Source organism: Crinia signifera, chromosome 3 (assembly GCF_055691185.1).
Source record: "Crinia signifera chromosome 3, ASM5569118v1, whole genome shotgun sequence".
Lineage (NCBI taxonomy): Eukaryota > Metazoa > Chordata > Amphibia > Anura > Myobatrachidae > Crinia > Crinia signifera.
Genome location: NC_139219.1, coordinates 163,108,321 through 163,134,329, shown reverse-complemented (window position 1 = coordinate 163,134,329; position 26,009 = coordinate 163,108,321). Strand labels below are relative to the sequence as shown.

General features: G+C 42.3%; 2 protein-coding genes across 6 annotated transcripts in view; one reads left to right on the top strand and one right to left on the bottom strand.

Moving 5' to 3' along the window:
* NT5DC1 (5'-nucleotidase domain containing 1) overlaps window positions 1-26,009 on the top strand; it is a 273,425-nt gene that overhangs the window by 39,073 nt on the left and 208,343 nt on the right. The gene's annotated exons all lie outside the window — the stretch shown is intronic.
* Window positions 1-26,009, bottom strand: part of COL10A1 (collagen type X alpha 1 chain) — a 147,037-nt gene that overhangs the window by 4,598 nt on the left and 116,430 nt on the right. Inside the window, exon 3 of one of the 2 annotated variants that reach the window (XM_083176856.1) lies at window positions 12,539-12,695. In XM_083176856.1, coding sequence (XP_083032982.1) covers window positions 12,539-12,680 — 142 coding nt within the window. In that variant the 5' untranslated portion in view covers window positions 12,681-12,695. Of the gene's footprint in view, window positions 1-12,538; window positions 12,868-26,009 lie in introns of those variants that run through there. The other variant, XM_083176858.1, reaches the window with a different exon arrangement.

The window sequence follows — 26,009 nt, the reverse complement described above, 5'->3', positions numbered from 1 at the left end:
CTTTGTCCTTCCACTCTCTCTACCTCATGTCCTCACCAGCCCTGCCGAGCTCACTTCTTGGCTTCAGGTCTCCTTACCTGCACCTTGTCACCTTTCTGTCTCCCCCTCCCTCTAGACTGTAAGCTCCTTGTAGCAGGGCCCTCATCCCTCCTGTTCTCACAGCACTGTTCTTGCATTTCAATTACAGCTCCCTTACTCACTTACCATCTATACCCACATCTCTTCTCACTTGCTTCCCTACATCTCAGCAGTATTGTGTACTACGAATTGTGCTGCTAATTGTTACTTGTGCTCTGTTTTAGTTCTTCTGTTGCTGTTATGTTTATTTGTGTACCCTGTAATGTTCTAATGTGAGCTATATGTATGGTGCTGCGTACCACTTGTGGCGCCTTATAAATAAAAATGTAATAATACAATAATTATTTCATTAATGAAAATGATATGTGTCCAAATATTAAGCATTACTTCAAAATATTAACTTTGAGAAATAGATGATTAAAGTGAAATATGAAAGATAATCTGTGTAGGCAGATCTTGACACCCTGGTGTCACCAGACCACCTCTTTCATTGGCCCATCTGTCATCTATTTCTTCTTCCCTGGGTTTTCTTGAGTATTGCTTACTGTTCCTGATCACAATTTGTATTCACTTGAGCAGTGTTCCAGTATATAGTAAGGTACAACTCTATACACATATTATTGGAATTAGGAAATTCTGTGATGTACAGTCACTTAGCCTACCCAGTGTCTGATTAACCAATAAGCTGATTAGGCTGCAGCCTGCCAGGACTTGGGGGGGGGGGGGGGCACCTTCCAGTTGACAGCCATTGAGTACAATGAAGGCCTATTTTATTCCATGCTTGTTAGCTATCACCCTTCCCGATGTACTGTGGTGTTATTAAGGTGATTGCCAGGTGGCTGTGGGAAAATAACTTGGTACACATCTATACAATCCCTGTTTTCTTGCGACCGTTTGACCGACCGTAGACGTGTCGGACCATCCACAAACAGCCGATACGCACGTACACACCTGTACAATTTTACTTGCTACGTCTGATGTACTCCCGTCCAAACAGTCGCAAGAAAAAGATTGTACCACTGTACACACTCTCTCGATTGTCATTGTCATTACATGATGGTTAACAGGTACTTGTAGTGCCACGTAAAAAGATGGTCAGCCGGTAGTGTGACTAGAGACAGACATATAGCAAATAGCCGGGGTGCGCGTCTAGATGTAGTCAGCCGGCAGGGTGACTAGAGACAGACATACAGCAAATAGCCAGGGTGCGCGTCTAGATGTAGTCAGCTGGCAGGGTGACTAGAGACAGACATACGGCAAATAGCCAGGGTGCGCGTCTAGATGTAGTCAGCCGTCTGACTACATCTAGACGCGCACCCCGGCAATTTGCCGTATGTCTGTCTCTAGTCACCCTGCTGGCTGACTACATCTTTTTACGTAGCACTACAAGTACCTGTGCAAAAGGGGTGTTAACCATCATGCATTGACATTCGAGAGAATGACTACATGCTGGGCTGTAGGAGAGATCATGCAGCTATGGAACGCCCACATGGGCGTTCTAGCTTTGGCAGTATAGTCGCAACAACGGCCAGCATATCGATCGAACGTGCGTACACACTGCACTTTTGTTCCGATATGGGCCCATCCTGTCGGATGAAAATGTAACAGCCCTGAACCTTCGACCGGCCGAGTATGGACGGAGAAGACCGTTTTTGGCCGTTTATTGCTCGTACAGAGGGAGACGGGACAGCGTACACACCTATACAATTGAACGGTCGTCCGACCCAGAACGGAAGAACGGCCCGACGATTGTATATATGTGTACCCAGCTTTAGTGATGGTCTGGGGTTGGCTGGTTTAAACCAAATGTTTTTTTTTTTATGCTCTGTTTTTTTTTTTTAAATATACTGTGACTAAAGACACAACACAACACAGTGACTTCTTTAAAAAAAAGCCTATTGTAAGGAAATCCTTGGTATTATTCCACATTATTTTCGCTAATGGTCTTCACCTTAATAAGCACACACACCAAAAAACAAACATATAGGGAGGTTATTCAGATAAAATCATGGTTTAATTTCCATATTTTCTTGTGACATATACAGTGATAATGCTTAACTTTTTTTTTTGTATTTATGCATTTTCCATGTTTTAATTATGTTTAGTCTAAAATTGGTTTTATTGCAAACTTTTTTTTTAAATTGAGTAATTTTTATTAGTTTTTGAAAAGAAAAACACCCTAAAACAAACAATAATAATGCTACAACAGAAACACAGAGCATACAATATTATAGTTACGCATATGTATAATGAGGTTAGTTAGCATGAACATAACATAGTCACCCCATTTTAGGATTATTGTACCATCTTAAAAATAACAGAATGTAAAAGGAACACAATTTCATGACACACTTAGACACCATAAAACCCCATCAGTACAAGTCACAGAAATATTATAAATCGCAATAATATAGATGTAAATATAAACTATCATCTATCCAAAGCCCCACATTAACCTAATAAACTTCCCCATTACCACGACCTTGTATAACCTAACCCTAACCTAGGCATACCTAGATTCCTAACCCAATTCCCTTCTAACTATACTAACTTCATCGCCCCTCACCCAAAAAGGATAAAATAACATATAATGAACCAGGGCAATAGAGTAATGACTTTTAACTAGGCTGAGCCCGGATCTCCCACCAGAAACAGGCATAGAGAGTCTTTTACATATAAAATATTTAGAATCATGATAAAGCACACTGGTCATTCTCTGGAGAGGTGACACTAAGCTGACAGCCGCTACATGTAGTGTTCTGTCAGCCCGGCAGCCGCTGCACGTTGGACAGAGCAGAGTGCGCACAGTGCATTCTCCTGGCTTGTTTGCCTGTTTCAATTTGGTGCCATATTGCAGGGCGCAGGCGGCTGGCTAGCCAAGGGGGTCAGAGCTTCTTCCTCAGATGGCTGGCACCTTTACAGCAGTGGTTGTCATCTTTGCCACACGCTGACCTCCTCTTCAACTGGAAGCAGGCCCAGGTACTCTTAGTTCCTGCACAGCACTCAACACTCCCTCACTAGGCTGCAGGGACACTGTAAGATAAAGGGGGTTTATACATTCCTACATGCACACATTATTGGGAGCGTTGGTGGCTCCTCTCTCCCTATAGTCACCCAGGCCCTGGTTACAGGCCTTTCTTTGTGACACAGCCTGTGTGTTTGTTTGCCTGTGTGTTTACCGGTGTTTATTGCTATAGCACAATGGCAGGTAGGGTAGCTCTCAAGGTATGCTCCTGCAAAAACTGCTAGGAGTAATACACTCAGCATTTAAAGGGGTGCTTGTGTATTTGCCCAATTAACATACGAACGCAGGCATAGCGAAATCGCATCTCTTTGCATGGCACGTTTTCGTGCCGTGCGATGCAATGCGATCTCACTAGTTAATATGTTACTTGTATTTTAGCACGGCGCCCGTTATGCAGTTAGCGTAGGGCACTGTCAGAATCAGCGTAGTGCTGTGTAGATAGCGTAGTCAGTCAGAGTAGCGTACTTTTCCTGCTTCCTGTCATATTCAGTCAGAGGTGAAGGAGAAGTGACTGTGTAATGGCTGCAGAATGTGTCACAATGTTCACCTTGCCGCAGACAGAGGAGGAGGCAGTGGTTTTCTTCCAGCAGCACCATTTGCTGCCAGTGACACAAAATTGTGTTAATGGACACCAAATGCGCTTAAGTATGAAGTAGGGCAAGTGGCGCTGCCATATTAAAATGTGTCTGAAGAAGGTGAGACTCCATGCGGCACATTGGTTCCCGGGTTGCCGTTTACCTTTCCTGACGCTGTCAAATAAAACAACGGTGCTATACAGCAACCTCATGCGGCTTCTGCGGTCTTAGCTAGATGCACCAAATGGTTGCGTTCATGGCAGTCAGAGGCAGAAATTAAGAAGGCTGTTGAAGCATAACCTTAAACAGGTGATATGCTTTTTGGACCTGAGTTAGATAATCTGATCTTGCAGGCTACAGGGGAAAGTCAACTTTTCTTCCGTCTTTGGCCCCACAGGTTTTAGAGGTAGATCCAGAGATGGATTTTCCTCCTTCCAAGGATGTGGAGGAGCCAGATCGGCTTCCTCTATTCCAGCAACAGCACGCAGACAAGAATCAAAGCCTACCATTAAGCCAGTGGCATGACGGGCTTCTCGTCCACTTGGCGGATCCCATGGTGGGTGCCAAACTTCTGCTTTTTTACGAATCTTGGCATTCCCACTGCAGAGACTCTTGGGTTCTTCAGATTATGTCCCAGGGTTACAAACTAGAATTTGCCTTTCCTCTACCAAACAGGTACTGTACAACCGGTCTTCCTGCATCTGCTTGAACTCAGGCCATTCAAAAACTTCTGTCAGGAGTGATTATTCTGGTTCAAATAATCAAACCAAAGAGGACAGGGTTACTACTAAGTCTTTTCATAGTACCAAAGCTGGATGGCTAGGTGCGCCCAATCCTCAATTTGAAATATTACATATTGCATTATTTATCACAAGTTCAAAATGGAATCCATCCATTCTTTGATAGCGAATTTGGAGCCACAGAAATTCGTAATTTCCCTAGACATAAAAGACGCATACTTGCACGTCCCCATATGGGAACCACATCAAAAGTTCTTGAGGTTTTGCAATCTGAAATAATCATTACCAGTTCAAGGCTCTTCCCTTTGACTTGTCCTCAGCTCCCAGAGTGTTTACAAAAATAATGGCTTGCATGATTTGGGCTCTTCGACTTCAGGGTATAACCATTATCCCATATTTGGACAATTTTCTTCTGAAGGCTCCTTGCTATGAGAAACTTATTGCAGATGCTGTGCTAACATGTTAATTCTTAATACAAAACTACTGGATTCTAAACTTCCAGAAGTCTCAATTGCAGTCTGCTCATAGATCACTATTTCTCAGCCTCAGTTTTGACACGGTAGAAGAAAAATATTTTCTTCCAATCGATAGGTCCTAGCCTTGTAGAAGAAAGTATGTCAGGTTCTACACCCTTGCAGGATATCGGTGCATCTCTGTACCCATCTGTTGGGTATGATGGTAGCCTCCTTTGAGGCTCTCCCATATGGTTGGTTCCACTCTCAAACATTCCAGTGGAGCCTTCTATCCCAGTGGTTGGGTTCACATCTTCATATGCACAAAATGATAGTCCTGTTGCAGGAGGCTTGCTTCTACCCACAATGGTGGCTTGGTGCCTCCAATCTCCTACAGGGTCGCAGCTTTAAGACCTGCACTTGGACCACTGCCACAACCGATGCCAGCCTCTGAGGCTGGGGTGCAGTGTCCCTGGGCCAGACCTTTCAGGGTCGCTGTTCTCTTCTAGAATCAAGACTTCCAAAGTGTCCTGGAGTTTAGGGCCATCAGATTACCATTCATTCAAGCACACCTCCTCAAGGGAAGACCAGTCGGAATACAATTGGATGGACCTTATGGCATCCAGATTGGACCGCAAGCTTCCGGTAAAATGTGCGCACTCCATTCCGTGGATCTAATATTTGATTAATTTGTTCCCTCAATTTCTTCTTATTCCAAGGGGACTAAAACATATAAAGAGAGTCCATTACTATGATTCTAATAGCTCCAGACTGGCTGAGAAGAATGTGGTACTTGGACCTCCGGTTTCTTCTAGCGGTCGTACCTTGGCAATTTCCACTCCAACACAACCTCCTACAACAAGGTCCGTTCATTTACCCAGACTTAGCTCGTCTATGTTTAACAGCCTGGGCAGACTTGTTTCCGACAATGATGAAGGCACGGAAAGAGGTCACTTCGATGCATTATCATCGTATTTGGAAAGCGTACGTGGGCTGGTGCGAAGCACATGGGTTGCCAAAAGCCTTCTTTAGTCTACCTAGACTATTAGAATTCTTACAATAGGGCATGTCAGCGTGCCTGCGTTTGCGCTCCCTAAAAGCACAGATCTCTGCTCTCTGTTTTCTTTCATCGCTGGCTGCCGTTCATTCCAGAGGTTTAAACGTTCCTTAAGGGTGTTCTTCGGTTGCAACCTCCTTTTCTTTCTCCAACAGAGCCATGGAATTTGTCCCTTGCCTTTTTTGCAATCAGATGTTTTAAACCTCTAGAGTCCATAGACCAAAAGTGTTTTTACTTGGAAGACGGTAATGTTACTGGCCTTAGCTTCAGTGCGCAGGGTGTCAGAACTTGGGGCCTTATCTTGTAGATCCCCTTTTTCAGTTTTTCACATGGATCGTGCAGAGTTGTGGACTAACTGGGGTTTTCTTCCCCAGGTGGTGTCCACGTTTCATGTAAACCAACCTATTGTGGTTCTGGTTTTGTCAGGGAATTCTGCATCTTTGGATGTAGTGCGTGGTCTGCACATCTATGTTTCTAGAGTGTCTACCTTGCGGAAATTGGATTGTCTTTTCGTCCTTTATGACGCAGTAAAATGTGGTTGGCCAGCATCCAAGCAGACGTTGGCTCGCTGGATTTCTCTTACCATTCATGAGGCATACAGACATGCTGTTCAGCGGGTCCTGGCAGTTGCTTTTACCCACTCCACCAGGTCGGTCAGTACGTCTTGGGCCGTGGCTAGAATGGCCTCTTTCTTAGGTGTGTTGAGTGGCTACCTGGGTAGGTTCAAATACCTTCCTAAGTTTTATAAGTTTGATATTTTTGCCAGTTTAGCGGCGAGTTTTGGTAGAGCAGTTTTGCAGGAGTCTCAGCACTCTCCAACCTGAGATTAGTGCTTTGGAAGTTCCCCAATTGTATAGACTGCAGTTTATCCTGCTGCACGAAGGAGAATTTGGTACTCATCGTTAATTACCTTTAATGTGCTGCCTGTTGCTAACCTAATCGTAATTGTTTCTTCTTCTTCTCCTCCTCCTTCCTGGAGATGCCCTGGTCTCTTCTTTTCTTGGACACAGTTTTTCTAAGGCCTGGGTGAGGTTAGAGGGGGAGGAGCCTACCACAGCAAATTTCTTCAAGTGTCGACTCCTTCAGTACACCTACTCTATGCCCAATCATGTAGACTGAAGTGTCCCCTGCTGACTCGGAGAAAGGGAATTAACGGTGAGTACCAAATTCCTTATTTCCAGTAGTGAGCAGGAAGCCTAAAATAAAGACACTTGTTGGTAAACATATTTAGATGGTACAACAGTTGTTAGGTCGACAATATTAAAGATGACATACATTGGGTCGACCACTGAAGGTGGACTGGCCTTGGGTGGACACCTGAAAAAGGTCGACATACCTAAGGTCGACTGGGTCAAAAGGTCGACACAAGCATTAGGTCAACATGGGTTAGGTCCAAAATCAAAAGGTCGACATGGGTTTTTCATATTTTTTTGGCCCGAATCACCAATACAGTACAACAGTGTTAGGATTGCCCACCACCTACTTTTGTCATTTTTATGGGAAGTTTTTATTTAGCACCAAACACCTACACAATTAATTGTACAATAGCAGTGGTGGCTGCAGCTCTAAGCTGTGCAGGGGGGAGATCACAGAACACACACACACACATATATATATATATATATATATATATATATATATATACACACATGTTCTCATGCATGCAATACATGTGCTGGATCGATCCTCTAGAGTTCAGCAGTACTGATTGCTTCATGCGCCGCAAGATGCCTGGGAATCAGCATAAACAGTGCAGTGATAAGACCTCCCCCCGGAACCCTCCTGGCAGGGGCTGGGCTTAACACTGTGATAGCTTATGCTGATTCCCAGGCAGTGCATATATTAGATGCATGATAACCAGAGCCGGATTAACAATGGGCCTGATGGAGCTATAGCTCCAGGCCCACTCTCCAAATAGGCCCATTTTGTAGCTGAAGGTCAGGGCTTTCCAACAAGACCAGCCCCGCGTCGCTAGCCCCCCCCGGGAACCTGAGATACCGCCAGGCAAACCTGGACCGTTTTTCCCCATAGGATAACATGGGACCCGCTAATTCCGACCTCCACCCGGTTCCAACGGCTCTTGTATCACAGAAGCTGGAGGTTGATCTCAGTCGAACCCAAATCACTGAGCCTTCAATCTGATACCTGGTCCATATGTGTTCATTGGTTCTAGAGATATTGCAGGTAAAACTATTTGTTTTTCATTTCTGAAATGTAATTTCATGGCTGTTCATGTTGTTTGAGGACAGATTTCTCTGGAACCAAACGGCCCAGTTTCACTGGACCAAAATCATTCAAAGGCTACATGTAAATGGGTCAGTTGGTTCCGAAGATATAGCTGGTTGTTTAAAAGGGGGCGGGGTGGTTTTCTCTCCCCCTCACACCAGAAAATGCACAGACTAGGCTGGTGTAAAAGGGGCCAGTCCGAGAATATCCCTGCATGATCCTGGGACCATATTCCCTGCATTTTCTGGTATGAAAGGGGTATTATTTAAAATAGCCAGGACATGCAGTGCTCTGAATACAGCCGGGCAGCCCCCTGCTCTCTGCCCGGCTGTTAATGGCTGTCATTTCTGCCCGGTGGCGACTGTCCCCCAGTTACCGTGAGCATGTATTCCCCCTTGGCAATGAGCATGTAATCCCACATGGCAAAGAGCATGGAACCCCTGGCAATGAACATGTAGGTAAGCAACACTTATGTAGCATAATTTTTAATAGGCATTATGGTGTTTGGCATAATACGTAATGGAGATTATGGTGTGAGGCTTAACATGTAATGGGCATTATGGTGTACATTTTTAATGTGCGCCTTTGGCGTGCAATGCCCCTATTTATGAAGCATATTGTGCATTATTGCTCAATCTGTTTGGTATAGTGCAGGCATGTCCAAACTATGGCCCTCCAGCTGTGAAACTACAAGTCCCATCATGCATTGCCACAGTTTTGCAATTAGGGAATTCTAAAACTACTGTATGTCAAGGCATTCTGGGACGTGTAGTTTCACAACAGCTGGAGGGCCACTGTTTGGACATGCCCGGTATAGTGTGTATTTTGGCTCAATCCATGTGGCAAAATGTGAATTTTGCCTTAATCTGTGTGGCATAACGTGAATTTTGACTCAATCTGTGTGCCATAGTGGGAATTTTTGCTCAATCGGTGTGAATTTTGTCTCATTCCATGTGGCATAATGTGTAAGAAGCAAGTATAGTATAAGTTACTATTGTGTTGCATGATTTGTATAAGGGGTATATGGTGTGGTAAATTTAGGTTACCACATAAAAGGTGCTGACATATTGTCTACCAAGTTTCGGTTTTCAGTATTTTTTTTATGACTGCAGTGCCGCCTCACCCTGCAAGTATCTTAGGACATCTGCGTCCTGCGGGTGCACCTTTGGAGTGCACCCGCCAATATATCTCCCTGCATTTTTTCTTATGCCAGCACCCTGCCTTTTCCAGGCATATATAATTAGTTGAAAGTATTTACACAAATAGAGACACATCCATGAGCAGACCACCAAACAGAACACTGGTCACGCCACCCACATTATTAGGTGCGGGCCGCAACCCCTATTATTGCGCATAATAGGCCCTTGATCATTTTCAGCTCCAGGCCCATTTAGACCTTAATCTGGCTCTGATGATAACATGCATGTATTTATCATGTGCTCTCTGATACCCCTGCACTCCTTGGTCATCGCTGCAGCTGCCTCTGTGTACACACCAGTTGTTCCCAAACTGTGTGCCATGACCTGGGGTACCTCAGGACACTTACAGGGAAGCCCTGAGTTGGAGGTCCAAGACCAACTCAAATTATTTATTTTTAATGTAATAGGCAAAACCAAAGCTTATGACTTCAGAAAATATGTGGACAGCCAGAAGCAAATCCTGTCCCTCACCACATAATGGAGTCTGCTTAATGTCTTAATTGAATGTCTTTTTCTAAATTTCTCAATAAGACACTTTTGGCCTAGGGATGCCGTGAACAACATTCTGATTACCTAGGGTGCCTTGGCTCAAAAAATTTGGGAACCATTGGTATAAACTATGATCTAGTTTTTTTTTCATGTTATATCCACATTTCAGGGAAAACATTACTTTTCCACACCAATAACGGAATCGGTACATCTGTCAGAATGAACTTAGGTCTACAGTCATTAGGTCGACCCCACTAGGTCGACTGGCAGGAAGGTCGACCTGACTTAAGGTCGACATGGGCCAAGGTCGACATGACTTAAGGTCGAATTTGCATAAAGGTCGACATGAGGAAGGTCGACTGGTCATAAGGTCGACATGGGTTTTTCACTGTTTTTTTATCCGAATGTCAACACAGTCGACATGGACACAGTTGGCAATGAGAATCGGACCCTCGCATCGCTCGCTTCACTCGCAATGCTTCGGGCACGGTGCCTCGCTGCGCTCGGCACACTATTTTATTCTCCCACCACGCCCTAGTGGATGGTAGGGCATGAAATACCGCCTGTCGGCACAATGTCGGCTAAAAAAACAGTGAAAAACCCATGTCGACCTTATGACCAGTCGACCTTCCTCATGTCGACCTTTATGCAAATTCGACCTTAAGTCATGTAGACCTTGGCCCATGTCGACCTTAAGTCAGGTCGACCTTCCTGCCAGTCGACCTAGTGGGGTCGACCTAATGACTGTAGACCTAAGTTCGTTCTAATAGATGACAGCTTCCCCCAATAACACAGACAAATGGCTAGGACAAATCTCCTAATCTATAAACCTCCCAAAAAAAGGCATAAATGAATTCAGTAAATTTGTCTTCGAACACCTCGGGGTACACCTGCTCATTTGAGCATGTGACATTTACCTTTAAGCTATAGTATACTAAATAGATCAGGATATTTACAGTGTTAAATGACAAACTGCTAATTATTTTAGTGAATTGCCTCTTATTGCAGATAGAAGAAATTTATTGGGTCTTACAGAAATATTGTTGCCAACAATAGTTTAAAATGGTACAATACAGTGTGGGCAGTTAATAAGCTTTAATTTAATACATCAGGACAACAACGGCATGAAAATATAAAACATAAGAAATCAGTATGGAGGGAAAATAGTATACTTTTGTTTGAAGAAAACTAAACTGCAGAATGTTTGCATTTTAATGATTTACACCTAGTTACAGTAATGACCTTCATTGCTTTGTACAGTATTTTTAAAGTAGAAAAAAAACTAATCAATACAGTACTCACTGTCTAAAACCTGGGGATATGCTCAGGGACAATTTATGAGAGAAGGGGTCTGTGCAGGCCTTGTCTTCTCTGCTGTGCAGTAGAATCTGTGCATGTGCAGGTTTCTGAAAACATTCAACCCACCATGTTTCCAGTGGCTAATCTCTATTGTGCTTGTGCAGATTTCTGAAAATAGCCACTGCACCATTTCCCAAGTTATTTCTAATGTAGCAGCAACACTGACAAGGGACTCCAGGGAGCTGAGTAAATGAACATGGGTACAGGGAGTGCGGTGTGGGCCCTTTTGGACACACAAACCTGTTTTCACACACACTGCACCTGTTTAGATATTCCCATGTATTTACTCCTGGTTTGCTAATTGTAAGCAATAGCAGCTTGTGACATGACATTTTTGCCTTATTTTAGTTGATTAGATACCTGTATTGACTGGATCATTTGAGAAAACTTGCAAAAGTACATAACATATAGGGAGTCATTGACAAGTAACATTCACTTTTGATTGTCAAACTTGCTGCAGAGTATTCGATTAATTAATTTCTATGGAATAAAGCCTATTAATACTTTTACAAGTATGTTAGCAATTGTCCCTTATGTTTCCTCCTAAGGAAAAGTTACATACAGTATGATGGTAAAGTTCACATGATGATGTAAAATGTAAACAAGAGATACAAAAAACCCTACAGTATTTATCCAAAAAGCTTAAAAACCTTAAACACAGAATGAATACCATATCTCATCTAGATGAATGGTTGTAGTTTATTGCTATTACAGGCACATCTATAGAATTAATTTATTTGCGTTTGGGTTTATTTGGGTCAGAATTGCAGTTATAGTTGCAGTTGTTTATAGTCTTACAATAGTGTATGTATGTTTGTGTGTGTGTGTGTATGTATATATATATATATATATATATATATATATATATATATACTGCATATGGGTGAGTACATAATGTACACCTAAGTAGAACACATTTTTGTTGTTGTATGTTTCTGTTTTGCATATGTTATATTAACAAAATAAGTCTCTTGATACTATGAGGGAGTTCTGTTTCACATGGGATATTGCTATGTGCAACCAATAAGAATTTACTTCTTATTTATTTAGCACCTTCTAGAACATAATAGATAGTATCTGATTGGTTGCCCATAGCAACATCCTATATGAAATACAGTAGAACTCCCATCTTAGGAAATTTCCCCTTCTATGTTTACCTGAAATGATCACATTTAAATTCACGAAGCATCAGTACAACTCAATAAACATGCATTGTATTTTGTAAACAGTACATATTTGAATAAATGTTAAATGCGTTATTCAAAAAGTATTGTCTATTGTCATTATGATAAGAACATCAAATTGGAAATTAGAAATTGGGTGAAATAAACAGCTTACCTTGACTTTTAGTATTAAATGGAAGAAATGGTGGTGGTCCCTTCACACTCGACTGCTTTGTGCGTCTTTCCGGAAAATAGCCAGACGTGTAGACAAAATTTGGAGTAACCAAGAGTAAGATGATACTTGTGTGTAGATGCATGTTGCCAGACTTGTGCTGAATTAAAGAAAAAATAGTAATAATAATTTAGATTCCATTCTGAAAATGGATTGTGTTTACACAGCTATTACTAATAAAAACCAAAAGCAAATTGCATTTGATTTTGAAAATATTTTAAATTGTTACTGTAATCTGTGGTGTTATGCAGAGGTCAGATATTCATGTATGTAGTGTGGCTTTCATAATACAGTACAAACATAACTCCTGTGTGGTGTCTTGGAAATGTTGCTATTTGAACAGTAAGTCTATTTCTGTTCTGTAATTTCAGCACTGTGCAGACCAATATCTGACAGTTCCCTGGAGCATGTTTTATAAGTTCTGACTCAAAAAAGAAAAAGTAAGAAAAAAAAACAATAAAAAGTAGTAAGCAATATAAAATTACCCCAGTTTATAACTTGCAATCATCAGCGTAGCATACAGTATCTTGCTGCGATCTGCTTTTAATTTTTGTAGACTAAGTCACGAACTACTCATCTGGTCCCAGTTTCTAGAACCGCATTCCAATTTAAAAGTTCTCTATCAAATATTTGCCCAGCCCAGTGTCCTTCAGTAAAAGTTCTAGATTCAATTACTTATACTGTTATGCAAATATAATTTTTTGCACAAAAAAAGCTCCTCCTTCTGTGGGAAGTGTTAATTATACAAAAAGTGATTGGAGACTGGAATGTGTGGCCAGGCCAAATCTCTGCTATTGTTGTCGTATTACTCATGTTTGGTGGGAAATTGGTTTTGTACTGGCAATCGGAAGGGTATCAGCCAAGAAAAGAAATAATACATCTCTAAAAAGAAAATAAAAATATGGTTTCTTAAGAAAATAGTTTATGCTTGCAAATCACATTGATCAAAACCTGCATTTACTTTTAAATTAATGCTATAGTCCTTACAACTTGCATGTCAATTGTGAAGTAGAAAAGTGTTTTACAATTGTACTCTTAGGTAATTTTAGAGTTGGAAGTATATACTCTTTTGCATAAGATATACATTTAGAAACTACAGTATATATTGCTTGAAAAATGTGTCCGCATCAATCTGTATATAGATATTTGTGTACAGTATAGTTAACTTTTGTTTCATTATGTCCAGAAAGTGAAATAAGAGCATTTTCTAGTAATTGTAGCATTATTAGTCCTGGTTGCATCTGTAGATATGCCTTTTAAGGGGTATATCTCTTGTAGGAAAGGCTGATATAACCATACACAATGATGATAACCATCAGCAACTTTATCTAGCTACATTGACTGGCTAATTGTGTATTGCCCCCTCTAGCTTATAAGTCATTAGCTTGCCATTTTCCATCTATTATACAGTATATGAAACGTGACTATCTATTCCCATTACATACATTCCCATTGATGTAAGAACGAAGATTTATATTTGGTTATAGGGTTTGTCTTACCATGTTATTATAAAAAGAGTAGACTTTTTCATTTTTTGGGCACATTACTTTATTTACATCATGACCACATTTATGATATCATGAAATGTTCATAAACACACTTTCTTCTGGGTTTTTTTTTGAGCTAGAGGCATATCCTAACTTATAATATAAAAGACACAGCCTCTCTGTAACTAATCAAGATGAATCAAAGGCAGTTAGTAAGTTAAGACATACTCTCTTAGGTATCTGTCTCCTTATGAGCCCATACCAAGTGTGTGCACTGCATCAACAGAATCCTTTATCTCCTATCCTGTATTAGCATTGGAAGCAGGAGACCCCGACCATTTGTCATTAGGCAGACACCCCTCCTCTGTTTTCATCTATGTTACTTGGCTCGTAAACCAAGTACAGTGCTGTAAAAATGCGGCCATGTTTCACATGATAGAAAAGTGAAGGAACCAAGGAGAGACACGGTGGAAAGGAGACATGATAAGGATGGGCTCAGAGGATGTTATAGGTATATAGAAAAGATGTCCAGAGGAACATACTGTAATTGACAATTGTGTGATAAGAGGGAAGAGGTAAAGAACACAGATGGGATAGCCTTGCATCATTTAATGGGGTGTGGTACTGTATATAAGGTCAACATTCATCATATTGACATTTATAATGACAACATGAATAGCTTGTTGACCTACATCATGTGGATACTGCTGAAATCATAATATGATAAAATATCAGCAAACCATCCCTTGTAGTCTAGTGGTGACTTATCTGCTCACAGCAGCAGCAGTGTCTTTCAGGTCATGGTGGTCACATGTGGAGCTGTTCTGGCGCACACCACTGGTTCCAGTACATGTTCTAGCCTAATCCCTAACCCTCCACCTACCACCACATCCTAACTCTAACCTCCTTCTAGTGTCTATAACCATTCGAAAATATGAGAATTTCACATTTCAGATGTTGACATTCTGAGAATGTGAACATGCTGCCTATCAATATTTCAACAATATTGGACCTGTCAAAATTATAACAACTTTCTGATTTTTGATATTGCAAATGTGACTGCATGCCATGTCTTTGTATTTTATTACATAGCGTTAAAAAGCATCTAAAATGAAATTCATGTGATCAAATTCCATAAAGCTTCTGGGATCCCCTGGCGCCTGGCCTCTTTCCATACCACCACTTTTACATTTCTACTTTGAAATATTATATATATATTCTGCATATACACACAATTAGAAACTAGTTAATGGGTGTACAAGAATATTTACAGTGTAAGAAGTAGACTTCTGTGCATGTCCTGTGGTGCACCAGCGTGCAAAGGTCACAGCTCATCCCAATTTAATGGAGCTGAGTCAGTGAAATACTACAAATATGTATTCTACATCTGTAAAAATACAAACTTTCCACAAGTAAAATTATGTCCAAATATTTATGAAACCTAGAAGGTAATGCTAATTCAGATATAAGAAAAGTCTATTAACTATTGAGTACAAAGTTTACTATTGCTGGATACTCTAATACATTTTTCTCTCGTGTCTTTTTCCATCTTCATTTTCTAGAGCACTGCACTTGGTTTAGGAGCTAAGCAGTGGCGTAACAAAAGCCCCGCGGACACGGGGAGGCGCCGACTATGTGTGGGCGCCGGGGGTCTGCGCTTCCCTAACCCTGCCTTACCCCGCTGGCACTGCTCGCTGTTGCCGCCACCGGGTGTGTGGCCGGGTCCCGCAGATCTACTTGAAGTTGTCTGCGGTCCCGGCTCTCCTCCTCCTCGATGTCTCCTGATAATGGCATAAATAGCTTTCACAAAATGTCCGTCCCCTTACTGCAGACACTTTTGACAATGCTAGAGGAGGCGCCTCTAGCATCCTCAAATAGTGTCTGCTGTAAGGGGGCAGACATTTTGTGAGAGCTATTTTTGCCATTATCAGGAGCCACTCGGGACTGCAGTCAAGTACATCGGTGCAGCGTGTCCCGGCCACACACCTGGCGGCGGCGGCGACAAGCAGCGCCAGCGTGGTAAGGCAGGGTTGGGTGAGGGTGGGCATTATTTTACCGGGGGGGGGAGGGTGCTGCAGATAATTCCGGCGGAGGGGGGCGCTGTATTTATAGTTATGCCACTGGAGCTAAGTAAGTTGGATACAATACAGAAGTGGTCTGCTTCCACAGCTGATACAAGCAGGCAGGGGAAGAATGCATATACTGTAATAGTCAAGGAGGTTTAGGAGACAGATACCTAAAGAACTTCTACAGTATATGACCAGTTGCCTTTGTTTTATCATGAGTCAGTGGCATGTATACAGGGGCGGATCCAGGATAAAATGACAGGGGGGGCACCATGATAAAAGAGGGTTTAGGTGGGGGTGGGCCAGTGTTAGTGGTGCCAGTGTACATGCTAAGAAAGCTGCAGAGAGAGGGTGGGAATGGGATTAAAAATAGGCCCTGGCATTTAAAGTACGCAGGCCTACCATGGCAACAAAAGTGAAGGATGTAGTTGTGCGCGCCGAAGGCGCGCTCTGGAAAAGGAGGTGTGGCCACTCAACAGAGGGCATGTCCTTGAGTGTAGTGTACAACACCATATAGAACTTCTACACATTATGCAACAAAATACTAGACCCCATTATACTTGCCCCTTACACATGATGCCAAATGGAATGAGCCAAAATTCACATAATGCCACAAGGATTGTGTCAAAATTCACATAATAACACACGGATTGAGCCAAAATTCACATAATGCCAAATGGATTGAGCCAAAATTCACATAATACCAAAATGGATTGAGCCAAAATTCACATAATACCAAATGGATTGAGCCAAAATTCACATAATGCCAAATGGATTGTGTCAAAATTCACATAATGCCACATGGATTGTGTCAAAATTCACATAATGCCACATGGATTGAGCCAAAATTCACATAATGCCAAATGGATTGAGCCAAAATTCACATAATGCCACATGGATTGTGTCAAAATTCACATAATGCCACATGGATTGTGTCAAAATTCACATAATGCCACACGGATTGAGCCAAAATTCACATAATGCCAAATCGATTGAGCCAAAATTCACATAATGCCAAATGGATTGTGTCAAAATTCACATAATTCCACATGGATTGTGTCAAAATTCACATAATGCCATATGGATTGAGCCAAAATTCACATAATGCCACATGGATTGAGCCAAATTCATAAAATGCCATATGGATTGAGCCAAAATTCACATAATGCCACACAGATTGAGCCAAATTCATAAAATGCCATATGGATTGAGCCAAAATTCACATAATGCCACACAGATTGAGCCAAAATTCACATAATGCCACACGGATTGATACAAAATTCACATAATGCCACACGGATTGAGCCAGAATTCACATAATGCAACACAGATTAAGACAAAATTCACAATACGCTTCATAAACAGGGAAATTGTCCACCAAAGGCGCGCATTAAACATTTACACCATAATGTCCATTGCACGTTAAGTTACACGGCATGATGTCCATTATGTATTATGCCAAACACCATAATGCCTATTAAAAATGATGCTACATACAGTAAGTGCTACTTATCTACATGCTCATTGCCAAGGGTTCCATGCTCATTGCCAGAGGTTCCATGCTTGTTGCCACCAGGCAGAAGTGATAGCCACTGACAGTGGCAGAGACTGGCTGTATTCCGAGCACTGCAGGTCCCAGCTATTTGAAATAATACCCATTTCACACCAGAAAATGCATTCCCAGGTTGGCCCCTTTTACACCAGCCTAGTCCCTGCATTTTCTGGTGTGAGGGGGAGAGAAAACCACCCCTCCCCCCCTTTAACCAGTTATCTCATTTAACAGGCTATATCTTCGGAACTAACTGACCCATGTACATGAGACAAGTATCATATTGAAGAACTTTTGAGTGGGCTTTGAATGATTTTGGTCCAGTAAAACTGGAACGTTTGGTTCCAGAGTAATCTGCCCTCAAAGAAAATGAACAGCCATGAAATTACATTTCAAAAATAAAAAAATAAATCGATTTACACGCTATATCTCTGGAAACAATTGACCGATATGGACCATCCTGGTATCATATTGAAGGACCAGCGATTTGGAATTAAATAACATCAATCACAAGCTCCTGTGATGCCAGGGGGGTAACTGGCAGCTGTCGGAACCGGGTGTGGGTTGGAATCGACGGGTCCCATATTATCCTATGGGGAAAAAATGTTACAGCTTTGCCAGGCGATATCTCCGGTTCCCGGGGGGCTAGAGACATGGGGCTGGGCTCGTTGGAAAGCTCTGGTCCTCATCTACAAAATGAATGACAGGGGGGCACGTGCCCAGGTGCCCCCCCCTGAATCCGCCACTGCATGTATATAATTTGTGAAAGGAGTGCAATATTCATTGGTCCTGCACAAATCACGAGCAAAATAGCACAGTGGCCATTTCCCAGAGTGTTGGACTTGCACTGTAGAAAAGTCAGCGGGAGCATGGCACATGCCATGTTCCAAGAGACCTGCACATGTGCAGTAGGCTCTGGCATAGTGACAAGTTACTCATACAGTATAGTATGGGCTGCTGATGAGCGAGGAGGGGGCTTGCATGGAGACTGTATAGGCAGGACTTTTCAGCACCCTAAGCAAACTTAATTTTACTGCCCCCAAACCCCACACTGCCACCAATAGTCACTTTTCAGACCCTAAAGTAATAACATCACCTTTTGACTTCAGCAAGAACATTTACTGTAAACGTTAATGCTTGCATTTGCACGGTCAGTCTTGAAAATGCCCAGCTGTACCTTTAATGCCTCCATCTGCCCTGCACTTCCAATGTCAGTAGGTGTCTGCCAAGGTTCTGTTCTTGGTCCTCTTCTCCTCTCTCTCTCTCTCTCTCTCTCTCTCTCTCTCTCTCTCTCTCTCTCTCTCTCTCTCTCTCTATATATATATATATATATATATATATATATATATATATATATACACTGCTCTGGGTGAGCTCATTTGCTCACTTGACTTCAAATATCACTTTTAAGCTGATAATACTCCACTCTACCTCTCCTTTCCTGATCTTTCTCCCTCTATCCTCACTCATTTCCAACTGTGTGTCTGCTATATATTCTAGGATGATCCAGCACTTTCTTAGACTTAAAATGTTTAAGACTAAACTGATTATCTTCCCACCCTCCCACATAAAATCCAACCATCTTTCATCCTAACAGTCTATTTATGCTCACTGCTACCCCTTCTGTGTCACTCCTGTCTGTCTTACCCTCCCCTTTAGAATGTAAGCTCTCATGAGCAGGGCCCTCTCTCCTCCTGTGCCTTTCTTAGAATGTATAAACCTCTGCCACCCTGATAATTGCTTCAGTGTCCTGTTCCCTGATGTAACTATCCTTACATCCCCATGTACTTGTCCTAAATTGTCTTGTATTGTCATTCGTTTTTTTTTTTTTGCTCATTTATGTATTGTTAGGCGCTGCAGAACCCTTGTGGCGCCATATAAATAAACGATAATAATAAAGTGAAAGTGTGGAGGTGGCATCTTAGAAGTTTCACAGCTGCCATCTGTATTAAGTTCAACAAGGATATCTTTCTCATAGACTTTCTGTTGATAGGCAGAATTATGGCACCACCTGCAGATCCTGGCACCTTAAACTTTAATGGTAGAGCTGGCACTGTGTATATGGGCACTCACTTAAGATACTACAGTCCTGATTATTAATAGAGATGGGGACCAAGTATATAGGAGGTATAGCACAGATTGAAAGCACAAGCTTCCATGTGTACCTGTTTGGAGATAATGTAATTCCACAGGAAAGTACTAGTAAATCAACCATATAACCATATGCCTTTCAGCATGTGGATTCCAGTTTGCATTTAGAACCCAGATGCTGATGCTACAGTACATCTAACTTTGTTTTCACTAAATTGCAAGGTGACTACTTCCCCCAACATTTGGGACCAACTTACGTTGTTCCAGGGTTCTGTTCCAGGCATCTTGCAAGCCAGATGCAGGATGGTGAGGCAGCAACAATGCTGCCCCTATGGTCCAGTACTCCGCTCATATACCCCACCCAAAAGCCCTGTCTGTACTGCTATGATCATTCTGCTATTATGGTTCTAGATATTGTTCTATCTTTTTTCATTTCAATATAGTGTTACTCAAAGGGCCTAAATCAGAAATAAATGAAGTTCACATTGCTGTTGCGTTTGCTAATGTAGCAACTTTGTAAATCTCCATAGCGGGACTCTATGCACCGCAAACTGTGTGTTCCTGGTAATGGGGGTGTGACTTCACAGGGATGATGCTCCGTGGCCCACGCCTTCAGATTACATCATTTTTGGGCATGGCCAGTGCTTTGAGTTGCTGCCCATGCTCCCAGCCCCTCTGGTTTTAGTTAATAAATGCTGTGCGCACAGTATCTATTCCCTGCTGCTCTGCTGAGCACAGCAACGGGTGACAGGAGGTGGCTCCCAACTGCTCTCCCACCACCAAACACTTCTGGCCTTGGGTGGGACCATCCCAAAAAAACAGGACAGTTAGGAGGTATGCGCCTGAAGGAAAAAAAACACCTCCTACCAGCATCACAAATAAGAAATGCTACATCTGATCAGCTGTGATGCCTTTGCTTAGCTGAGTAACGATTATGCCATTTTGATTGTGACAGCTAAATGGCCAGGAAGTCTGCTTTGGATGATGCATACACAAGTCTTGGAACTCCCAAGAAACGGAGGTGACACTCCATCATTTTAGAGAATGCTGCTCACTATATGCCCCAAAACAGTGCTGGAGTTCACCCCAGCATCAGAGATGTATGCAATGGGTTTGAATACATCTACAAATTAGGCCCATTGTTCAAAGGATGCAGAATCAGAAATACCCCTTTCACACTGACAAATATTTCCCGGGTTATTGCACATGAACTCGTATTAACCCTGAAAATTGGTCAGTGTGAAAGGGTCCTGGTAGATTATCCCAGGTCCAATGTTCCGGGATTTCAACCTTGGTTTTGACCAGGGTTGGACCCGGAACGCTCGCGGGTCCAGGCGCAGTGTGAATTGGTATCCCAGAACAATGCGACCTGGGTCCCGTTCACTGCACTGTAAAGGAGCCACTGGGAGATCCTGTCATCTCCCAGCGCCGCTCCGGCCCTGCCTCCGGACGCCACATGCCCGGCATTATGCTGGGTTGGGCGGCTAGTGTGAAAGTGCTTGCAAGCCGGCTCGTACAAAGGTTTTTGTACCCGGCTTGCAACTCGGCTTGCAAGCACTTGCAAATGTGAAAGGGGTATAAATAAAAAGCAGCATGTGACATGCAAAAATAACAGTGATAATGATAATCTGAATTTGTTTCTCTTCATGCTAAACTTCACATTCTAATATTCAAATTCTTATCTAAGAATTATATTACCAAAACTCAGTCTGAATTAGATATAGTTAACCCCACTCTACCTTCTGTTTTTTTCATTTTCCTTCTCTAATCTTAGAATACAAGAATCAGACTAACCTAAGAAAAAGAGTATATTTGCATAATTTGTGTCCATAATTTGCATCTATCCTCTGTGCGCTACAAGTCACTTTACACATAGGCCCTTATTCAGATGTGATCGCAGTTCAAATTTGTTCTCAAAATGGACAAAACCATGTGCATGAGCTCTGTGTAACTTGGTAGTGCTGAGCATCTTTGCATGTGACTTTCACATCTTATTCGCACAACAGAGCATATAGGACATGCTAGCAGCTTCTGCTGATTAAAATGGTCTGACTGCAGCTGTAAGAAATGGAACTGTACAGTGTTATCCAGGACACTCCCATGTATGGTTTGGCCTGATTTCTGTTTGACACACTGTTCTCTGCCATTCCTTTTTTTTTCCCAAGGCCCACAACCTGACAAACCGTGTCCATGTTTAATAGAACTTTTTTTCCCCAGTTTTATTGAAATGAACAGTACAAGCTGCCTCTTTCTGCACTGTCAGCTTAATGCGCCATTTGGCTCCAGGTAGCATTCAAGAAAGTTCTATTTCTATTCAGTATTTTGTTCTGTTTGACATATGAATGTTGCTTTGGGAACTGTATAATTTTTGTTTTATTACAATCTAAGATGTTTAGCCTGTCATTTCTTGACATAACTGAAAACTTTTCATGATCTACAGTATACTTTATTTACACTTCATAAGTGTGCCATAGACTAGTGCTGATGACAAGCAATTATCATAATGCTGCTTATAGAGGAGAACTCAAGAGTAATATTTACATAGTTTAGCTGTACAAACTAAGAAATATGCTGCTTATTAACTTGGCACTATACAAAAGTAGTCTTCAAATGCAAATATCCTGGAAATAAGAAGCCTTTAAAATGAAATGTACAGTAGAAGTTAACCAAGTGCTACATGGACACATCGGTGGGTGGCCTTCTACTATGGGAATATATGTACTTTCCATTTTCCTCATGTGTGTGGGCTGTTTCTTTATTTCTAAGAGAATCACAAGAGGCCACCCACTAAAGTATCCCTGAAAGTATTTTGTGTTGCCTTAACTTATACTAAGACGTGTAACCACATAGCTGTCTATTTCCCATTATTGTTATCATTTATTTATAAAACACCAGACATACTCTGTAGCACTGCCATTAATTATAGTCTCACCAATTGTACAAAAGTTCTTGCATTAATCAGTTTTTCAAGAGTGTCTTGATCATGAAATCTCATTATCATAAAGAAAAGTAAAGGAAACCATTATTTACTTTTTTTCGGAATATTATTGTTTTATAAACCTTTATAAAAATACAGAGGGATAAAGTGATGATGAACCCTTTTTTTCCATCATTTTCAACAAAAGCCGCTTCTCTATACTGTATCAAAGGGATGATCTTGGGAAAACCTTAAGAAAACCATACTGTCATGTTAACTGAACTCTTTGGGGAGATGTACTAAGCCTTGGAGAGAGGCAAAATAGAGATAAAGTATTGGTCAATCAGTTTCTAACTGCCATGTTACAGGCTGTGTTTGAAAAATGACAGGAGCTGACTGGTTGGTACATTATATCTCTCCACTTAATCATTCTCCTAGGCTTAGTACATCTGCCCCTTTAGCCACAGGGGTGGCAGACCGGTCCTCGAGATCTACCAACAGTTCATGTTTTCCAGGCATCTTGTGGATCTGTAGAATAGTTTGGTTAGAAATAAATACAGCACATGTTTGGAAATGTGACAGTAATGACTACACCTGTGCACCAGCTAGGTGGTCTGGAAAACGGTAACCATTGAGACCTTAATGACCAATTTGGTCAGCCCTGCCTTATCCCTTTGAATGTCATGGACATTTCTTAAAGATAGGTGTGAAAGTTGCCAAGAACTGACACACGCTGACAGGTGGAATTTCATGCCCTATGATCCACCAAGGGCTTCCCGTTGCTCTCATGGCCATCTGCCCGCTCCCCGCACCCCCGCACCAAAGGTTGTGAATGGATGATTATGCAAATCATCCATTTGCAGCCATGGGTGCGGGGGGAAAAATCATTTGATGATCAAATGATTTCCTCAGTACTTGCAGATCTGAGACACCTCTATGGTGTCTCAGACCAGCGGGCGCCCTGTGCGAGGACAGGGTAGACAGCTGGCATCCACTGACATCAGCTGCCCGACCTCCCCCCCCCCTCACACACACACACACGCGCGTAACCGGGCAATTTGTATAGGAACGCCCAGTGTTCTTATGGGAATGCCCATGAAATGCTGGGCGTTTCCATATGCAAATTGCCTGCGCCACGACCCTCCATGCCCTATGCCCGGACTTCTGTGTGCTAGCACTGTGGGCACTCATAGCGCTCATATACAGGGGGAAAAAGTAATTCACTTCAGGGAGGCTATCCTTACTTATCTAACAACTTGTGATTGCTGGACCTGTATATGAATGCAATATTATAAAGCAGACCTTAGAATGTGGTGCCCTCTTCTTGGGCTAGCCACACTTGCACTAAAATCTATCATTTAGAAACCCCTCTAGAAATTCTGAAACCCTGATAGGTTTGTAGAATTCAATGAAAACCCCCATATAAATAGGGACATTTCACTAAGCTGCATTAAGTAGTGAAATGTGTGGAGAAGTGGACCAGTTGATAAGGTGTTCCTAGTAACCAATCAACTTTGAAGTAGCATTTCTAAACTACATTTTATAAAATGATCGCTAGAACCAGTTATGGGCAACTTCACCACTTTTTAAATTGTCTATCCTTTACTGCTTTTATATATTAACCCCAAAGGGTGAAAAAAACAATGTTACCAGCTAAAACTATTACTGATGTGTGTCAAATGAGATTGCAAAACAATAAGAGTTAAAGCCAATGAATGAAAGTTTAGCAGAAGATAATACAGTTACACAACACATAGCCACATCTCTCCAAAGAAACAATACAATTTGAAGGACTTTTTTGAAGGACTTTTTTATATAATAAGTGTCCCCCGGCTGTGGCATTACCCTGCTGGCTGGTTGTGCCTGGGGCTGGTTCTTAAAATACGGGGGACCCCTACTCATTTTGTCCCCCGTATTTTGGGAACCAGCCCTGGCCCTTGAGCCTGGGGCTGGTTTTAAAAAAATCAGCGAAGCCCTATTTGTCAGGTTTCCTGATTTTTTAATACCAGCCCAGCTCTTTCAGCCTGGTACTGGTTACGGCAGGTTTTTTTTTAAACCCCCCCCCTCATATTTTTTATGGGTTAAACAGGTTTTTAAACAGCAGTGTGAATGTGCCAAAAACGTCTTTTAAACGGTAATTTACCGTTTAAAAGCTGCAGTGGGAAAGGGTCTTTGAGGATCTTGCCATTTAAAAATAACGGGTAATGACCCGTTTCAGCAGTGGGAAAGCAGCATTGGAGGTCAAAAGAAAAGTGTCTTTTTTAGGGAACGCTTCCCCCAGAGTGAGTTTTTGCGGGGGGGGGGGGGCGCTCCTCCCCCCAAAAAACACCACTGTGACTCCCAGGTCCGGGCAACGCCACTGAGCACTCCATCAGCCGCTGCCCGGCCCTGCCCTGCCCCCCTCAACCTGGCTATGTGCGGCATGATGTTAGCAAGGCCACGCCGCACACAGCCGGGGGAAGGTGGCGGGGCCGGACAGCAGGGGCCGGGCAGTGGCTGAAGCTGAGCGCAGTGCTGATCTTAGCGCCGCTGCCCAGCAGGAGGGAGTGCAGGCAGTGGCACTCCCAAGAATTTTCTGGTTTGCCAGTCTGCGCACTGAAGTACCAGGGAAGGGGTTAATAGTTGTTTATATTGTTTTATAACTTTGTTGGCATTATATATTGGCATTATTTATTTATTTTATTAAGCGCTCTACTCCTATTTTGTTCTACACAATATTTAATTATAAACAAACATTTTTAAAAGGTCAGTGGTACCCAAACTTTTTTGAATCACGACACCGCTGAATATTAGAATTGTTTTCATAACACCCCTTGGCCAAATGTTTCTTATTGAGATAAATGGTCAATATCTCATCCTTAGAGTCAGTTATGTGATAGACAGGATTCACTTCTGTTTGTCCACAATTTGCCTATTGAATTTGTTTCAAAATACTTTGAATTGGTCATGGACCACCAATCCAGGGCACCCCCCCCCCCCCCAAGGGTGTAACAGCACACAGTTTAGGTGCTGCTGCAATAGTAAGCAGCAAACATACAGAAAGTGCAAAAGAATGGTGCTTATCCAATCAATGGAATCAGGGTAATAAGGACCTCTTATGACAGTGTAGAAACATTAAAGAACAGAAACTTAAAATCATATACCTTTTGACTACTGTACTGTGAGTAGCGAGTGCTGCTGAAAGAGCCTGTCCACATCCAATCTCAGCTCTGGGTGAACCCAAGAGCCCCCCCATCAGGAGGTGCCCCAAGGGAGGAGGTACGGCTTCTATATCCGGGGGCAGCAGCGGCAGTGGATATGAGCC